This window comes from Trachemys scripta, chromosome 6 (genome assembly GCF_013100865.1).
Source record: "Trachemys scripta elegans isolate TJP31775 chromosome 6, CAS_Tse_1.0, whole genome shotgun sequence".
NCBI lineage: Eukaryota > Metazoa > Chordata > Testudines > Emydidae > Trachemys > Trachemys scripta.
In genome coordinates this window covers 47,434,008-47,451,544 of record NC_048303.1, presented here as the reverse complement: position 1 = coordinate 47,451,544, position 17,537 = coordinate 47,434,008, and the positions used below count along the sequence as shown (strand labels likewise).

General features: G+C 41.6%; 1 protein-coding gene across 1 annotated transcript in view; it reads right to left on the bottom strand.

Moving 5' to 3' along the window:
* MSH3 (mutS homolog 3) overlaps nt 1-17,537 on the bottom strand; it is a 204,560-nt gene that overhangs the window by 84,408 nt on the left and 102,615 nt on the right. Inside the window, exons 12-13 of the mRNA XM_034774101.1 lie at nt 15,361-15,493; nt 6,712-6,899 (exon numbers count right to left, since the gene is read on the bottom strand). Of these exons, the coding sequence (XP_034629992.1) occupies nt 6,712-6,899; nt 15,361-15,493 (321 nt within the window). The remainder of the gene's footprint in view (nt 1-6,711; nt 6,900-15,360; nt 15,494-17,537) is intronic.

Here is a 17,537-nt window from a genome sequence, read left to right as displayed (position 1 = left end):
CATGACCACTGCCGCTGCGACCACCCTAGCCTTCAAGTCCACCGCATCCCACACCATTTGGAGGGAGCACCTAGCCGCTGTGGTGCTTTCCTCCACTACGGTGCCAAATTCTTGGGCCAGACCCTGCGGGAGGGACTCCTTTAAACTTATGGAGGGAGTCCCATAAATTAAAATTGTACCTGCCCAAGAGGGCCTGATGGTTCACCACCCGGAATTGGAAGTGGAATAAATTTTTCTCCCAGAAAGGTCCAGTCTTTTGGCCTCTTTATTTTTGGGAGTTGAACTAGTGTGCCCCTGCTTGTCTTTTTCGTTGGCTGCAGAGACAACCTGTGATCCTGGAGGTAGATGGGTATAAAGGTACTCGAACCCTTTGGCCGGGACGAAATACTTTTTTTCGGCCCTTTTGGAGATGAGAGGGATGGAAGACAGGGTTTTCCAGAGGGCCTTGGCAATTTTCAGGACCACATCATGCACTGCCAGGGTAGCGGCCGAGAGGACATTGAACAAGTTGTCCACCTGTTCGGCCATCTCCTCCACCTGTAGGCCCAAGTTCTAGGCCACCCGTCAAAGCAGGACCTGGTGTTCCTTAAAATTGTCCAGCGGGCTGGCCCTCGAGGGTCCCCCACCTACCTTGTCTGGGGATGAGGATGATGACTGACCACCAGGGGAGGATCAGGGGCAACATCTCCCATGGGGGAGGGGGAGTTTGGAGGTAGGCGCAGTCTCTACCCCAACTTCTGAGTGGGTCTGTCAAGGTTCCCTCCCCACTCTGAACTCTGGGGTACAGATGTGGAGACCCGCATGAAAGACCCCCTAAGCTCATATTCCACCAGCTTAGGTTAAAACTTCCCCAACGCACAAATTCCTTTCCTTGGCTGGTATTGCTGCCACCACCAAGTAATTTAAACAAACATTCAGGGAGGGGCCACTTGGAGCCCTATCCTCCCCGCAAAAAATATCCCTGCAAACCCCTTCACCCTCTCTCCTGGGGAGGCTTAAGAATAATATACCAACCAATAGGTTAAAGTTAGTACAGACCAATCCCTAGTTTTTAGGACACTGAAAATCAATCAGGTTCTTAGAAGAAGAATTTTATTAAAAAGAAAAAAGTAAAAGAATCACATCTGCAAAATCAGGATGGGAAGGTAACTTTACAGGGTAATAAAAGATTTAAAACACAGAGGACTCCCCTCTGGACTTAACTTTACAGTTACAAAAAACAGGAATAAAACTACCTCTTAGCAAGGGGAAAATTCACAAGCTAAAACAAAAGATAATCTAACGCATTTCCTTGCTTTACTTACAATTTCTGTAATCTTAGATGCTCATTTCAGGTATGTTTTTAGGAGATGTTTTTTCCTGCCCTGGTCCCTCTCTCTGTCCAAGAGAGCACAAACAAAGAGAGCACAAACAAAACTTCCCCCCATCAGATTTGAAGGTATCTTCTTTTCCCATTGGTCCTTCTGGTCAGGTGCCAACTACGTTAATTGAACTGATAAATCCCTTACAGGTAAGGGGATTCTGTACCTCTGGCCAGGAGGGATTTTATGTTACTGCATACATAAGGGTTGTTACCCTTCCCTTTATATTTATGACAGGATCTCATGCACCGAGCCCAGTGCCGCCAGCTGTTGCTCCGAGGCGGTGGCAGATGACCAGTGCGAAGGAGGCATCACCATGACTGGCGCTCCCCATGCACCCCAATAAGGCCACTGTGCTAGCCACTGACCGTGCTGCCAAGGCGGCACTGTCGACGTGGTCTCGGGTGCCCAATGGCGCCGATGGGGTCTGAGCGAGGGGTTGAACCTCCCTTCCGTGCCAGAGGAATCCCCTTCCAGCGACCACAGTAGAGCCGTTGACACCTGAGTCTGCCTGCTGACTGTTGCCACCAAAGATCGGTGCCTGGAGCGAGAGGATCGGTGCCTGTAACAAGGGGACCAGTGTTGGAGCCGGGGTCACCGGAGACGAGACAGCGAGTGCTCCCACTGGGCAGGCGACCGAGATCTGTGCTGAGAGGACAACCGGCAGGAGGGCGAACGGTGCCAGTAGTACCGAGACTGGCACCTCCCTTTAGGCAATCCACGCTGAGATGGCAGGGACCGCGATTGTGGTGCCGAGGACCGAGGGAGAGCTCCAGAGGATCTGGACTGCAACTCCAGCAATCTGCAGTGAGTAGGTGGAAACACTGTCTCGTCTTGGGGATCAGCGGCGCTCCATTGCCCCCTGAGGGGTCTCAGCATCTGGTTTGCCCTTGTGGGAAGCCATTGCCGTTTCCTGCAGCGTGTGCTGTGTTGGCGGCGCAGGTGGAGGCCTCTGATCTCTCAGCACCAGGGGAGCTTGGGAAGGCACTGGTGCCGTCAGGGGTTTGGGTCCCATACTGCTCCCGGTAGTCGGTGGTGGAGCTTCTAAGGGGCTAAGGACCCTGACTGGGGAGACATGGACAGGTGGCTCTGGAGGGGCCAGGCAGCCCCTGCTGTGTCCCTTCCTATGGCCTGTCTTGCCTGGTGTCGGGGAGCTGTGCCTTCTTGCTTCCTTCTTGGGTGCCGAGGTACTCGGCGAGTCTTGGCGAGATGGCTTGGAAGCCAGATGAAGGGCAGACTCCATGAGGAGAGCCCACAAACAAATATCCTGCTCCCTCCGAGTCCTGGGCTGAAAGTTCTTACAAATATGGCACTTGTCCTTTGGATTCCCCCAAGCACTTGAGGCAGCTGCTATGGGGGTCACTTACAGGCATAGGCCTGTTACAGTGCGCGCTGGGCTTAAACACGGGAGACCAGGGCATGCCCTGCCTGGGGCAAAGCTGCTGCTGGGACTCTAACTTCTAACTATATTTAGCAACTACTTAACACTAACTACTATAAACAAACTATTTACAAGGCCGTAAACTATTTACCTAAGACTCAAGTCAGTAGAGACAAAACCTACCTGCTATAGAAGGAAAGGCACTCCGACCCACCACCACGGGCGGTAAGAAGGAACTGAGAGGGCGTAAGGTTGGCAGTCCCTGGTATACCGACGCATGGACACGGCATTCCAGGGGGCGCCACTGCTGACCCTACGGATATCACTAAGGCAAAAATCTCTGATGACCGCGCAAGGGGTGCACGCATCCCTAGAATGGAATCAACATGAGCAAGCACTTGAAGAAGAACCATCAATAAGGAGCTGGTACCAAATACAAGGAGTTGGGAATAAGGCCTCATGATCAGCCTTCAGTACAATCCTGTTTATCACATTGATGGTCTACGTCAACAGGAATAACTCAAATGGAAAAAGCTGAGACGTTTGTATCTGCAGATGACATAGAAATATAGGCATCCTCAAAAAAAAAAAACACTAGAGGAAATTGCAAATCAGTGGTATGACCAGCTAGACAGGCATGGGATAAAAGTGAGCACAACTAAGATATAGGTCACGTGGGTTAGTAGAGGTGCTGCAGGGAAATTGGACATAGAGATTAAGTAGCAGGAATAATCCAACTAGCAAGCTCATGTACCTTGGTGTCTGCGTTATGGAAGATGATGAGTTTGAACACAAAATACAGTCTAGACTCTAGAGTGCTGGAAGAGTGTGGAGGTGTTCTTCATGACAAGCATACTGAGACTGAATGACCAACTATCCAGAACAATGGCGTTTCCTGCAGTGTTGTATGGTGCACGACCATGGGAAATTAGGAAACAGCAGGTTCAACTTCTACAGGTGTTTGAGATGAGATGTCTGTGTGTCATGAAAGGAGTTACTTGAAGAGACAGATTTTGAAATGAAAGTATTAGGACGGAAGTCGAAGTCCCTGATGTAGTTGATAAAATCCAAGAAGTGTGACTCTGCTGGTTTGGATACATAGAGAAGATGAATGAAGGGGACCTGGTGAAGACAGCATAGTAGGAGAGGTTAGTAGAAAAGAGAGCCCAAGGAAAGTCAAAATAGTGATGGATGGATTGCATCAAAGAAGATGGGAAGCAGGTGTACCTTAGCGACCTTGTGCACTAACAAAGATGACTGATGCTTGCATGACAACCTGACTCCAGTCAATACGATAAGGGGAAGAAGATTATTATGTCATAGCTGTGAAATCTGATATCTGAAGAGAAAATAAATCCAGGCATGTTACAAATAGTAAAAAATAACTAAAAAACCCTACTTTATTGTACCTAACCCAACTTCACTTTTCACAAAAACAAAACTTGAACTAGAGCCAATAGCATAACATTGAGATAAGCTCTGACTCGGAGATCCTAATATAGATATTATACAGGAGAAAGTAAAGCCTGCATTTTATAATACTGTATTTTTCAGAAACTCTTTTACTGCTGATTAGACCTATTTTCAGAGGAATTGTAGGAGAAAGACAGCTGCTAGCCGGCTGCTGTCATTACCTTGTGCCGCTGCCTACTGAAAACAAAAAGGGCAAATTTCCAAAAATGGCAACTGCAGATATTTAGGCATTTTTAGGGTTTTAGAGTCAGTAGTACTTTTCAAAAGAATTTTTAGGAATACAATATAAAATATAATAACAAAAACAACAACACACACAGAGTGTCTATATATATACAAAATACATGATGAACTGTGGTAAAATACAGGTTTTACTGGCACAAGTATGAAACTCCTGCATATGTCTGAAATGCATAACAAAGCCATGAGTGAGTTTTCCTGGTTAACAAAAACAAATTCAAATAAACCATTTGCATTATGGTATGTGGTGATATTTTCTGTTTATATTCTTTTAGAGGAAACTTTGGATTTAGAAAAAAATTAGACTAACATTTTCATTGGTACTATTTTTTGTATTACTCATCTACAACAGCAAGCTGTCTTAGTTACCATGTACATAGTGATAGAAAAATAAGAACTTATATTTTTAAAACTTCTAAAAAGTAGCTATAGTAAAGATTTTCCATAAATCAGGTATCATGATGATAAGGTCTTCTATCTCACACCCTGTCAGACCTATAAATGAATGCTACATATCAATAGAAAACCTATAATCCCAGCTATCCAACAGGAAACAGCAAGTGTTTCTAACCTTTTAATTCTCTAATTGCCCTTAAATCTGTCACTGGTCCAAGAGCAAATATTGGCAGTCCTAGATTTTGGCTCAGTTAATTTTTCAATCCCTGCTGCGGAGAAAGATGAAAACATTTTTTGTCAATTATTTTAAAATTAACATCTATTTTAAAAGTACTCAGAGATTTGGAATATGAAATGTAATCCTGTTAAAAAATAGATTAACAGGCAAATCATGAAGAGCACATCAAGAGACAGAAGGTGCAAAATAAATACAATTAATTTCAGGGCAGCTTATTTTGTTTGAAGCAAGAGATTTATTGTATTACTGTGCTGCCCAAATATGGTATAAATAATTATATACATAGCACTTTTTATCAGAGGATCTCAAAGCATTTCACAAACTAAGTCTCATAACACCACTATGAGGTAAGTGGTATGTCCATTTTACAGATATGGAACCTTCAGAAAAAGGCTGAGTGAAATTTGCCCAATTTCACACAGGCAGTTGGGGCAGAGCTGGACCTAAAAGGACACACAATTTCAAGCTCATAATGTCCATTCTATAAACATATTATGCACAAAAAGCTACACTGAAAGAATATTCAAGTTTTAAAGTCAATCTCTCAAAACTGGTGAGGAAAGCAAAGGGAGAGCATTGAGAACACAGGAGAGACTGTTTCCCTTCTCTGAGTTCCTGTGCCTGGCATCAGACTTCCATCTGGAACTAAGGAGAAGCAATTGCAGGGAGAGTCCTGCTTAGCCCCTGCAGCCCTAAGTTGGAACATGCTCAGTTGTTTTGTGGGGCTAGTGTATGAACAGTCCAGTCAGCACACAGGTGCTGTGAGGGGATGGAGCATGCTTAGCACAAGCAGTATTTTCAGAAAATTTAGCTGCTGCCATACTCAAAAAAGTCCCTACTAAGCACTTGTGAACTGAGAAAAGGCTCATAACCTGACCTTATTTGGACAAATTTTCACAGTGATGGGGAAAAGGCACATCCCTGACCCCACAGCAACCCTCTCTGCCAAATTTAAAGTCTCTGCTCCAACATACGAAGGTTCTTAGCAAAATGGTTGTAAGAATTTTTTTTTCACGTGGACAATGTATTTTCCCCCGAACCTCATTCTCAGAAACAGCTGAACCATTCTGGGTGAAACTTTCCAAAAATACTGAGCCTGAAACATTCACCCAGCATGGAAAATTTCAGCCTGAATGGTACTAAGAGTGACACAGCTCAATACAAGATGGAACAGATTGACATAGGTGTTAATTACTTTTGCTAAACAATCTGTTCCATCTTATATTGAGCTGTGACGCTCTTATTACGTTTCCCAGACCTGAAGAAGAGCTTGGTGTGAGCTCAAAAGCTTGTCTCTCTCACCAACAGAAATTGGTCCAATAAAAGATATTATCTCACCCTCCTTATCTCTAATATCCTGGGACTGACACGGCTACAACACTGAATAGGTACCCTGAATGGTTTAAATTTGGCAACATTATAAGCAACCAAAAACAGGTCTTTTAATGGAAAGTGTCAGGCAACCTTACATATATGTGATTCTACCTATGCCAGCTATAATGTACATTTTGTATTTATATATTACATAAATAAGGTAGATTAACCAATATATACAATTCATATATCAAGTAAGTTCAGTAAGAAAGACTACAAGGCATGAAAGAACTGTTTTCTTTACTTACTTGGCTGCTTCTTCATTAAGTATCTTTGAGTATTGTTTCACGGGGCAGAGAAGCTCAGGAATTTCCAAGAGGGCCATCTGCAGTAAAGGAGCTTTCACTTGGCAACGTATAGCTGGAAACAGTGCTTGGAGTTCTGTCTCCAGGCGAGACAAAGTGCTGACTATCAAGAAGAACTCTTGAGTTGAACACTGAAAGTGGAAAAAGTTTTAGTTTAAATTGTTACAACATTGTATGTTCCAGGATACCCACATTACATCTTGTTTAAATTAAACAATGTTCATAGTTAATTTTTACATATTGAAATACTACTTGATGATCTTATGTTCAAACAGTCAATCTGATGGATTAATGACATATTTATCATTTGTTACTTATTACAGAAGCACCAAAACGGGGCCCTATCGTGCTAAGCACTGTATAAACATGGAGTAAGAGAGTCCCTCCCCCAAAGATCGTATCATCTAAATAGACAAGGCAGACAAAGGGTGAGGAAAAGGGATACAACATATAAGCAGAATGAGCAGTGATGAGGGAGCAAACGGGGTTTGCAGCAAACAACCAATAAGAATAGTGAAGAGAATGTCCAGAGTGAAAACTGCAGAAAGCAGTCTGATGCCATCATCAATATCCAACAGTCCCTGCTTAAATTGCTCCTGGAACAACTTTTACCAGATTTAGTCTCAAGCTGGCTCCTCTCTGCAGTTTCTTTCCCCAACACCACATGGATCGGGGGTAGAAGAGACATCACTGCATAAGTCCTAATGCCCCCAGAAAATAATGGCTTTCCTTGCACAGTTCTGAGTCTGGGGGTGAGCAGGAGAGTCCCGCTGCCTCTTCCCAGTACAGCAATACTAGTTTAAAAGATCATTCTCTCCCTTTCTCCCCTTAAGCAGGGTGTTATTAGTGATGACCAAATGTTAGATGATTCAACGTAGATCACAGATCAAATGACTTCATATAGTGGATTTAGTTTACTTGCACTACTAAATCTGTTGGACAACAGAAAACTTAAATGTATTTAATCAGTCCTAAAATCACTTATGAAAGCATTAAAGAGCGTGAAGATATGCTGCACAACAATCAGAAAACTTCCTTTTAGACTTTGTTAAGAAGTATGTAAAAGAGTGTATAGTATATGAAGGAACATGGAGTAGGCAAAGTCAGCAAAGGCCTTTACACCATTGAGAAGGGAAGCTTTGCAAAGAGCTGCAGAGCTACAACTATAAATATTGGAGATACCAGAAGATAATGCTCAGAAACCATCCATCAGTTTCTCAAACAGATAAAATATCCCAAGATATTTGCATGTAAACATTTATGGACTCTGATTTTAGAGAGACAACTAACTATACATATAAAACCACAAAAGAGATGCTTTATTTTCATATTGGTCTATATATATGAGACAACTCATATTCTCATTGGATCACTTATAGCTCTCTGTATGAAGCGAAGATTATATTCTGGTTGGTCCATATCAGCTTTTCAAAAAGGAAAAGCATCAACAGACCTCCCTTAAAAACTGAATAAAATAATTCCTAGTGCTTTCAACAAATTGCTCCCTACAAGCTAAACACAGATAGGGTAATCGATTTTTTCAGATGGCTTCTGAGGAACATTCCTACTGGAAATAAAGACTTATCACTGAGAACTATCTTACTCACTTTCTTTTATGTGTTACTGAAACCAGAATGAGATTACAGTTATATCACCACCAGCTTGATCTAAAGTTATCTTTAAAAGGAAGTTTCTACATATCGAGAGAGACTAGTAATTACCTTAAATTCTACAGCTCAGTTTATCTATATACTATTTACCTATATACTGTTTTCAGTTAATAAGAAATTAAGACTTTTATACTTTTATTTCCTTTTTCCAAGGTGAGTATTAGGTTATCCTAAATTAATACTTCTCTGAGTATATATCCAAGTCATAAAACTCTGTAAATTAATTACATGCATATTTGTACCTGTATTTCATTAACAAGTTTCAACTTAATTGTCAACAATTTGGTATCAATAAATGAGTCAGAGTGCTGAGACTGGAAAATTTACTATGCTCATTTATCATAAAAATGTAACAGGAATCTTTACAACTCACATGAGAGAGATAGTGTCTTAGACAATTAATATAAGATTGAATTAATAAATTATGAGGTGTTTATGTTTGCTTTAATATTTGATCTATTAGGTATATATTTTAATGATCTTTTTTATTTGATACATTTTCTGAATGTATAGTTTTAATACCCCTTGCTATGTGATATATTGTATATAATTTACACAAGTCATCTTCTTTGGGTTTTATTTAAAACCAAATGAATAACTTTCCAAATTCCCTCACTTAATTTCTTTTTCTTTAACCCTCCTATATATTCGCATAGCCCAGAAAGACGAAAGCAAAAAAAAAAAGTATCTATCCATTTGAAATTTGTTCCATCATGTGAATCAGAAAATACAGGTTTTCTGCACAGGATACCCCGAAGAGAGGCAGAGGTCTGTTAGATGCTCTCCTTGGATACATCTACACAGCAATTAAACACCCGCAGCTGGCCTAGGTCAGCAGGCTCAGGCTGAGGGGCTGTGAAATAGATTTGTAGACTTTTGGGCTCAGGCTCGATCCCAAGCTGTGGGACCCCGCAAGTAGGTAGGGTCCCAGAGCCTGGGCTCCAGCCCAAGCTCAAATGTCTACACAACAATTTTTAGTTCCACAGCCTGAACCTCATGAGCCCAAGGCAGCTGACCCAGGCCAGCCACAGGTCTTTTATTCCAGTGTAGATATACCCCCTGTGACTTGATGGTATGGTACAAGCTAGAGATGGAAAACACCTATTAGTTCATCTCCATGCAACTGCAGATTGTTCTCTGTGGTATATTTCCTAATGTTTTTGTGTAGTCTAATTTTTTTGTTCAGTCTTACAACACTAAAAACCCCAAGAAATGGTGTTTTGCTAATTTTCTTAGAAGCCTAATTCACAGCCTACTAAATCTCACTGAGTGGAAGTTTTGTGTGATATTCAACCTAAATATTCCTTTTCTTAAATAAATCCCAGTACTTCTAGTCATGTCCCTTTGCATTCACACTAAATAGCTCCTCTGCCCCCTTGCTGTTAATAATTTTCAAATACGTGTAGCCTTATGTACTCCTCTAGTCAGCATTTAACCAAGCTAATAATCTTTTGTCAAAGCAATCCACCCTGCCTCCTGAAGGTATCTGTTTATCTTTGCACTCACTGCAACATATCAACATCTTTCTGATAATGTGGTATTGTCTTACCCCATCATGTAAACACAGTGAAAACAAAATAAAACAAATAATGAAATGACCCTTGAAGTCACCATTCACAGAAAATCTCTGCTATCCAGACTAAATAAATATCAAACTTATGCATGGAATCAAAATTCAAGGTAAAACATGGGGTGGAGAAAAAACAAGCTGAAGTCGTCATCTCTACAAACTAAAATGCAGACAATGGATAAGATACTGCAGTAGATTCTTGATGAATGCTACACAGGAAGTAACAACAGTAGAACAAAGCATGGAAGGTATAGACAACTGAGCTAATATTAATCACAAGAGTAACTTCTTGGCCCTATGTAATTTAACATTTTTATCAGTGACCTGGAAGAAAACATAAAATCATCAGTGATAAAGTTGGTACATGACACAAAAATGTGGGGAGTGGTAAATAATGAAGAGCACAGGTCACTGACAGAGCAATCTGGATCACTTGGTATGCGGATCACACATAATATGCATTTTAATACAGCTAATTGTAAATGTCTACAACCAGTAAAATGTCCACATCTAGTCCATACTTATAGGATGGGAGACAAGGTGGACAGGGGGGAAAAAAAAAAAAATCAATGATTTTTTTTTAAATAAAGGAATCAGATTTTTAAAAATAATTTCAATATGATTTTTTAATTTAAATTATAATACATTTTTATTTAAAAAAATAAACCTGTTTAAAATTAAATCTTGAATTTAATTAAAAATATATTAAAGGCCTAAACTTATTATAATTTTGTTGTCAATATGAACGTGTTTTGTATCCAAAATGCTTAAGGTTGTTTTGTTTAATAAAAATAAATGTTATATGTTGTTTTGTGTGTTTAATTAATTTCCAGTTACCATCCTAATGCAGCTTGACACAAAACGTGAGCAAAAAGTTAATTATCTAGTAAATAAAGATTTTATTCACCATTTTCTAGCATACTAAAAATGTACAATTAATAAGAATATGAAAATAATAAGCTACACAATTGCTTAAATAAATGTATATAGTTATAGTGTACCCTCCTAGGTAGCAAAAATATGTACTAAATCTAGTGTAAAGGCTCTATTTAGTTGTAAATCAACATGTTTTCATGGTTATGTCAAGCAATGAGAATGCACCTTTCTTTAGAAAATAACTGAAATAAAATGGAAAAGTTGATTAAAATTTATTATTAAATTGAGGCTTTCCACTTGGTGGTTTAAATCAATCCACCCTGATCTGAGACTCTATCCCAGGTAGCAGTGAAAAAGATTTGGGGGTTGTGGTGAATAATTAGCAGACCATGAGCTTCCAGTGTGGCACTGCGGCCAAAAGAGCTAATGCAATCCTGGGATGTATAAATAGAAGGCTCTTGAGTAAGAATAAAGAGGTTATTGTACCTCTTTTTTACACTGGCGCCACCACTGCTGGAATACTGTTGTCCAGTTCTGGTGCACACAATTCAAGAAGGATAAATTGGAGAAGGTTCAGAGAAGAGCCATGAGAGTGATAAAAGGATTAGAAAAACATGCCTTATAGTCAAAGGCTCAAAGAGCTCAATCTATTTAATTTAACAAAGAGAAGTGGGTCTTGATTACAGTCTATAAGTATCTACATGGAGGGAACAAATATTTAATAATGGGCTCTTCAATATAGCAGAGAAAGCTATAACATGATCCAGTGGCTGAAAGTTGAAGCTAGACAAATTCAGACTGAAAATAAGGTGTAAATTGTTGACAGTGAGATTTATTAACCATTGGAACAATTTACCACGGGTCATGGTGGATTCTCTAGCACTGATAATTTTTAAATCAAGATTGGATGTTTTTCCTAAAAGGTATGCTCTAGGAATTATTTTGGGGAGTTTTAAGGCCTATGTAATATGGGAGGTCAGACTAAATGGTCACAGTGGTCCCTTCTGGCCTTGGAATCTATGAATCTAGATTCCTGCCTGATCACATACTGTCCAAGAGTGTGAATCCACTGGGATTGGTATCTTTGGAGAACTGAGCTTTTAGATACTATTTTATTGCTAGCAAGCTTATAGGTAAATAGTTTCTGAGAGATAATGAAAATACCCCTTATTTACCTACTCAGGTTGTTACTGCATAATACTCTGGTTTGATTTTAGCAACAATGCTGAAAACTGACAGTTAAATATGATACCTTTGAAAAACTGGTTCATTTAAAGTATAAATTGGAACAGAAATATAATACTGAAAAAACTGGGCTCCATGTAGGTGGGATTCTATCTTCAACAGTTTTTTTTTTCCAATGAAAGATAACACCTTTATTATAAATCAGAAGCTTTGAAAAACAGTAAGAAAAAATAATGTATATGAAGTAGGTTTGGTGGAAGTCAGCATCTGTTAAAGATCCTCCCTAGATTACACAATGATAATTTTAAACTAACTTTGAATGACCTTTAGTTAGGGTTACCATATGTCTGGATTTTCCCGGACATGTCTGGCTTTTTGGGCCTCAAATCCCCATCCGGGGGGAAAACCCAATAAGCCGGACATGTCTGGGAAAATAGGGAGGGAGGGACCGGCGATGCTCGGCAGGGGCTGGAGCCGCTGGGGCCGGCAGTGCTCGGCCGGGGGCCGGGCGTGCTCGGCCAGCGGTGCGGAGCCAGGGGCCGGCTGTGATCGGCCGGGGGCAGGGCCGGCATTGCGGGGCCCGGGACCAGTGGTGCGGAGCCGGGGGCCGGGCCGGCAGCCGGGCCCAGGGGCCAGGCCAGGTCCGGCCGTGCTCGGCCGGGAGCCGGGAGCCGGGGCCAGTGGTGCGGGGATGGGCGGTGCGGAGCCAGGGGCCGGCAGTGCTCGGCCAGGAGCCAAGCCAGGCGGGAGACGCTGGGGCCAGAGCCTCTTGGCCTGGGCCGGCCGGCTGCCAGAGGGAGCCGCTTGGCCGGGGGGGCCGGACTGGGCTGCGCCTTCCGCCCCAGCTTGCCTGCTGCTTCAGGCTTCCCGCGAATCAAATGTTTGCGGGAAGCAGGGGAGGGGGAAGGGCAGGGGGGAGAAGTGTCCAGGGGAGGGGGCGGAGTTGGGGTGGGGCCGGGGAGTGTCCTCTTTTTGGACCCTTAAAATATGGTAACCCTACTTTAGTATTAACTAGAAATCCATTAAACACTAGAACAATAACTCATAGCTAAGGCTACATTTTAGTTATGGGTATTTTTTGGAAAAAAGTCATGGACTGGTCACAGGCAGTAAACAGAAATTCATGACCTGTCCATGACTTGTACTATATAACTCTAACTAAAACTTGGGCCAGGGGGCCACGGTTGCTCTCGGGGGGGTGGCCCAGGACCACCACTGGTGCTGGGGGCAGGGGCAGGCGGCGGCGTGTGGCCCGGGACCCCCGCTGGTGCTGGGGGGGGTGAGGGGGGAGTTGGAGAGGCTGGCAAGGCTCCCTACCCAGCTCCACTCAGCTCCCAAGAAGCGGCTGGCATGTCCCTGCAGTTCCTATGGAGAGGGAAGGCCAAGGGGCTCCGCTCACCGCCCCCACCATGAGCTCTGGCTCTCCAGCTCCCATTGGCCGGGAACTGCAGCCAATAGAACCTGCGGGGATGGTGCCTCCAGGCAGGGGCAGCGCATAGAGCCCCCTGGCCCCTCCACCTTGGAGTTGCATGGACATTCTGGCCGCTCCTGGGGACAACCCCTCTTCCCCTCCCTCCCCCCCACAGGTAAGCGCCACCCCGCACCCCAACCCCCAGCCCTGAGCCCCCTCCCCACCCAAACCATCATCAGCCCTGGAACCAGCCATACCGGCCGCTGCGGAAGTCACAGAGGTCATGGAAAGTCACGGAATCCATGACTTCCGTGATCTCTATGACAGACACAGCGGACAATGGCTGTGAACAATGGCAACCTCTCCACCAATGCTGAAAATGGTTTGGCTGCTGTTGTGCAGAAAGTATGCAAGACACCATATCGATGTGCAATGTCTAGTGCTCTTTCTTGAATACTGTTAAAAACAGTACACTAGCAGCCAAACTGTTTTCAACAAACCCTGAAAGCAGGTCAGAGAGATCCATTGCTCACTGCCACTGTCAACTATAGGTTATCATCCAAGTGAAAAGCTTTTCAAATGAGAAAATGGGACCTAAAAATGCACTTTATGTGACTGTACAATATCACCCCTCTCGAATTCTAATTGCTACCTTTGGGTCTCTTAATGATGGTATACTATTTTTGGTTTAGAAAAAGTGAGGTATTTCATTGTAAGGCCATTGCATCCATTTTTTTCCTCTGTGACTGCTCATGTTAACCAGGCTAGAAAGGAACAATTATTTAAATCTGCATTTAATATTGTTGATCTAAAATTTGTGATGTTTTTGCCTTGGATAAATGCAGTTGCCACTGAAACGTCTGCATATTTATCACAGACTGAGTTAATGTGATCCAGGAATAGCTGGATTTGAACCAGCTTTTTCTAGTGGATTAGTATTTTTTCCTACAATATATTCAACTAATTTAGAAATAAGAGAAGTGCCTTGCACTCTTGTGATTTGAACCCAACCATGCAGAGCACTGCATATGGGTAGCCCTCTGCAGTCACCCACAGAAGTCCACTTGTCTCTGCATGGGCATAACACATTGCAGGATTGGGGCACTAGTTATTCAAGTGCTGACTTTCAAATTTTGAAAAAGACTTCTCTTTTTCACCACACCATCTACTGAAATTATAACTTTGCTATCCCTCTGCCCACTTTTTTTTTTTTTTTATCCAAAAAGAATTGCCAACCTCTCTAAATATAATGGGGAAATAAAAGAACATGAAGTACAGCACACATGCTATTAGCACATTAACCTGCTTCAACTAAGAATCAGCAGTGTCTCATTACAAGTAATTTTTATTAAAATGTTCAAGCAAGATCTAAATTAAAGAATTTATAAACATATTAACATTCAACTGAAAACAGTAACAGTTAACTACAGCAAAGTAGTTTTCACTTATTGATGTGATTTTAGATAAACATACACCATTTAAAATGTGTTGCTTTAAGGAAGAACTGAATGCATATGATTCCTCACCTGCTAATGCACCCAACAGATATCATATGTCCAAAGAAATCTATATATTTTGCATCAGTGACATGACCAAAATTTGTAATTGTTGTCTAATACTGATATGGCATTTCTGCTTAAAACAATATATTATCGATCCAATTGGTGTAAAACTAGATTCTATTGAAAGGAAAGAATGTTTGTTATTTTATCTCCTATCCTGCTATTGTGTGAAACTTAGTCTTAAAGTTAAGAAAAAGTAATTTGAAGTGGATATGTTTAAACATTTCCTGTAAAACTTATGAAAGCACATTTAAGCATACTGACAAATATTTAGAAAACAAGAGTTGGTGATAATGCATTTGATAGATAACTATTTACCTTTTTGTGATAAATACTACAGAGTCCTCTCTCTATGTCTGGCATCTTACACAGATGATTCTGAATATGACCAAACACACTGGATTCTGACAGGAGAATTTCAGACACAGCATCAAGTCGGGCATTTATTTCACTGTAAAACAACAATCATGAGATCTGTAATGAAAATTCCAACTTCTTCAAGGAGGGAACGTGGTTGTCCAACATTTTGGACTATGGCTAACCCCATGCTATCATATTTAAAGTAACATAAAATGTTTAAGACATTACTTATATTTGAGCATGATTAAAATGATCAAAAATCTCAAACACATTCTAGGAATAATTTCCCCAGAGCTCCATGGGGTAGGGTTGTCAAGGTTGCCTACACACTTCTAGGGCCTTCACTGTTCTGGTTACACTGAATAGTGCAGAAACAAGGAGCAGCATGTACTGTGATTCCCACTGGACTCTGTTCTGATATGAATTGTGCCAGGCTCGCTTACAACTATGACAAGCCCCATAGGCTATGGTGGTAGAGTTTATAACTTTAGCGAGACCTACAATCTGAAGTTTACAGCACCTTAAAACCACATAGACTTTATCAGTGTATCTTATTACTTTAATGAAGCCTCAAATATGGTACTGCTCAGACTGAATAAAAGCTTGTTTTTCTTCCCCCACCACTCAAGAACCACATTTGAGGCTTTCCATTGAAGTTCTAGGTTCCCCCGACACAACCTTTAGAAGTTGTGACTTTGGAGTAGGGGTGAAGAAATACAGGTCTGATAGAAGTTACATACAAACTCTGTTCATACTCTTGGGTTTTAAGAGCATGAAAACAGTGCATGCACTTCAATCACTAAGGAAATTCTCAGGAAAAATAAATTTAAGGAATACTGACCATTGAGATTATAATTCCATTTAAAATAATGTTTCTATATTTTTTTTAAAGAAATGCTTAAAACAAAAGAAAGTTGCTTTCAAGTTTCCAGCTCTACCTCTGTTCCTATATCCCCAACTACTCTCCATGTTTGTGTTATACATCTCATTACCGTACACCATCCACATTTCCAAAACAGACCACAGTGCACCACAATCCACACATCTATATCAGTGGCGCATATCCTCTGCGGCACGATGGACATATTGACAACTTGCCAGGATCCTAAAGGTTCCACCTAATTTGCATAAAAGTCCCTGTCCAGATTAGGATAAAGATGTTTAAAATAAAACAAAGACATGTTAGCTAACATATTTTAGTTTATTGGCGTTTAAACACTTATTAGAATCTCATCTCTAGGGGTGACCGCAACCAGTCTTCCACAATTATACTGGACAGAATAATATTGAGGGATTTTTTTTTTAAAGTATGGATATTATCATTTATGAAGGATATTAAAGAGAAAAGGTGGGTGAGATAGTATCTTGTATTGGACCTGAAGAACTCTGTATAAGCTCCAAAGCTTGTCTCTCACCAACAGAGGTTGGTCCAGCAAAAGATATTGTTCACTGAGTACCAAATGGACTGAAGGTGAAAAATCCATTGCTATCTACATACTGCACAGACCACAGTGAGAGATTATGCCATAGATTATCAAAGAAACTGAGGAACCACCTGATCAGCATCCTATACAGCAAACAGAAAAACATCAAGAAAGAGCTCTCCAACCTGGAGACTTTCATAAATAACCAACCCTCCACACAAATGGATTTTACTAAAATAAGACAGGAGATCTACATTACACACTTCACCTCTCTACAAAGGAAAAAGGACCGTAAGCTGTCCTACCTGCCACATGGGGCCACAACAGGGGTACCCCTAACTCACCCAGCAATATCGTCAATTTATCCAGCTACACACTCAACCCAGCAGAAGAGTCTGTCCTATCTTGGGGACTCTCCTTTTGCCCCAGCACCCCCACGAACATGATACAGTTCTGTGGTGATCTGGAAGCCTACTTTCGCCGCCTCCGACTCACAGAATACTTTCATGATAACACTGAACAGCGCACTGATACACAGATACCCTCCCACCAACAACACAGGAAGAAGAACTCCACATGGACTCCTCCTGAGGGTCGAAATGACAGTCTGGACCTATACATAGAATGCTTCCGCCGACGTGCACAGGCAGAAATTGTGGAAAAACAACATCGCTTGCCTCATAACCTAAGTCGTGCAGAACGCAATGCCAT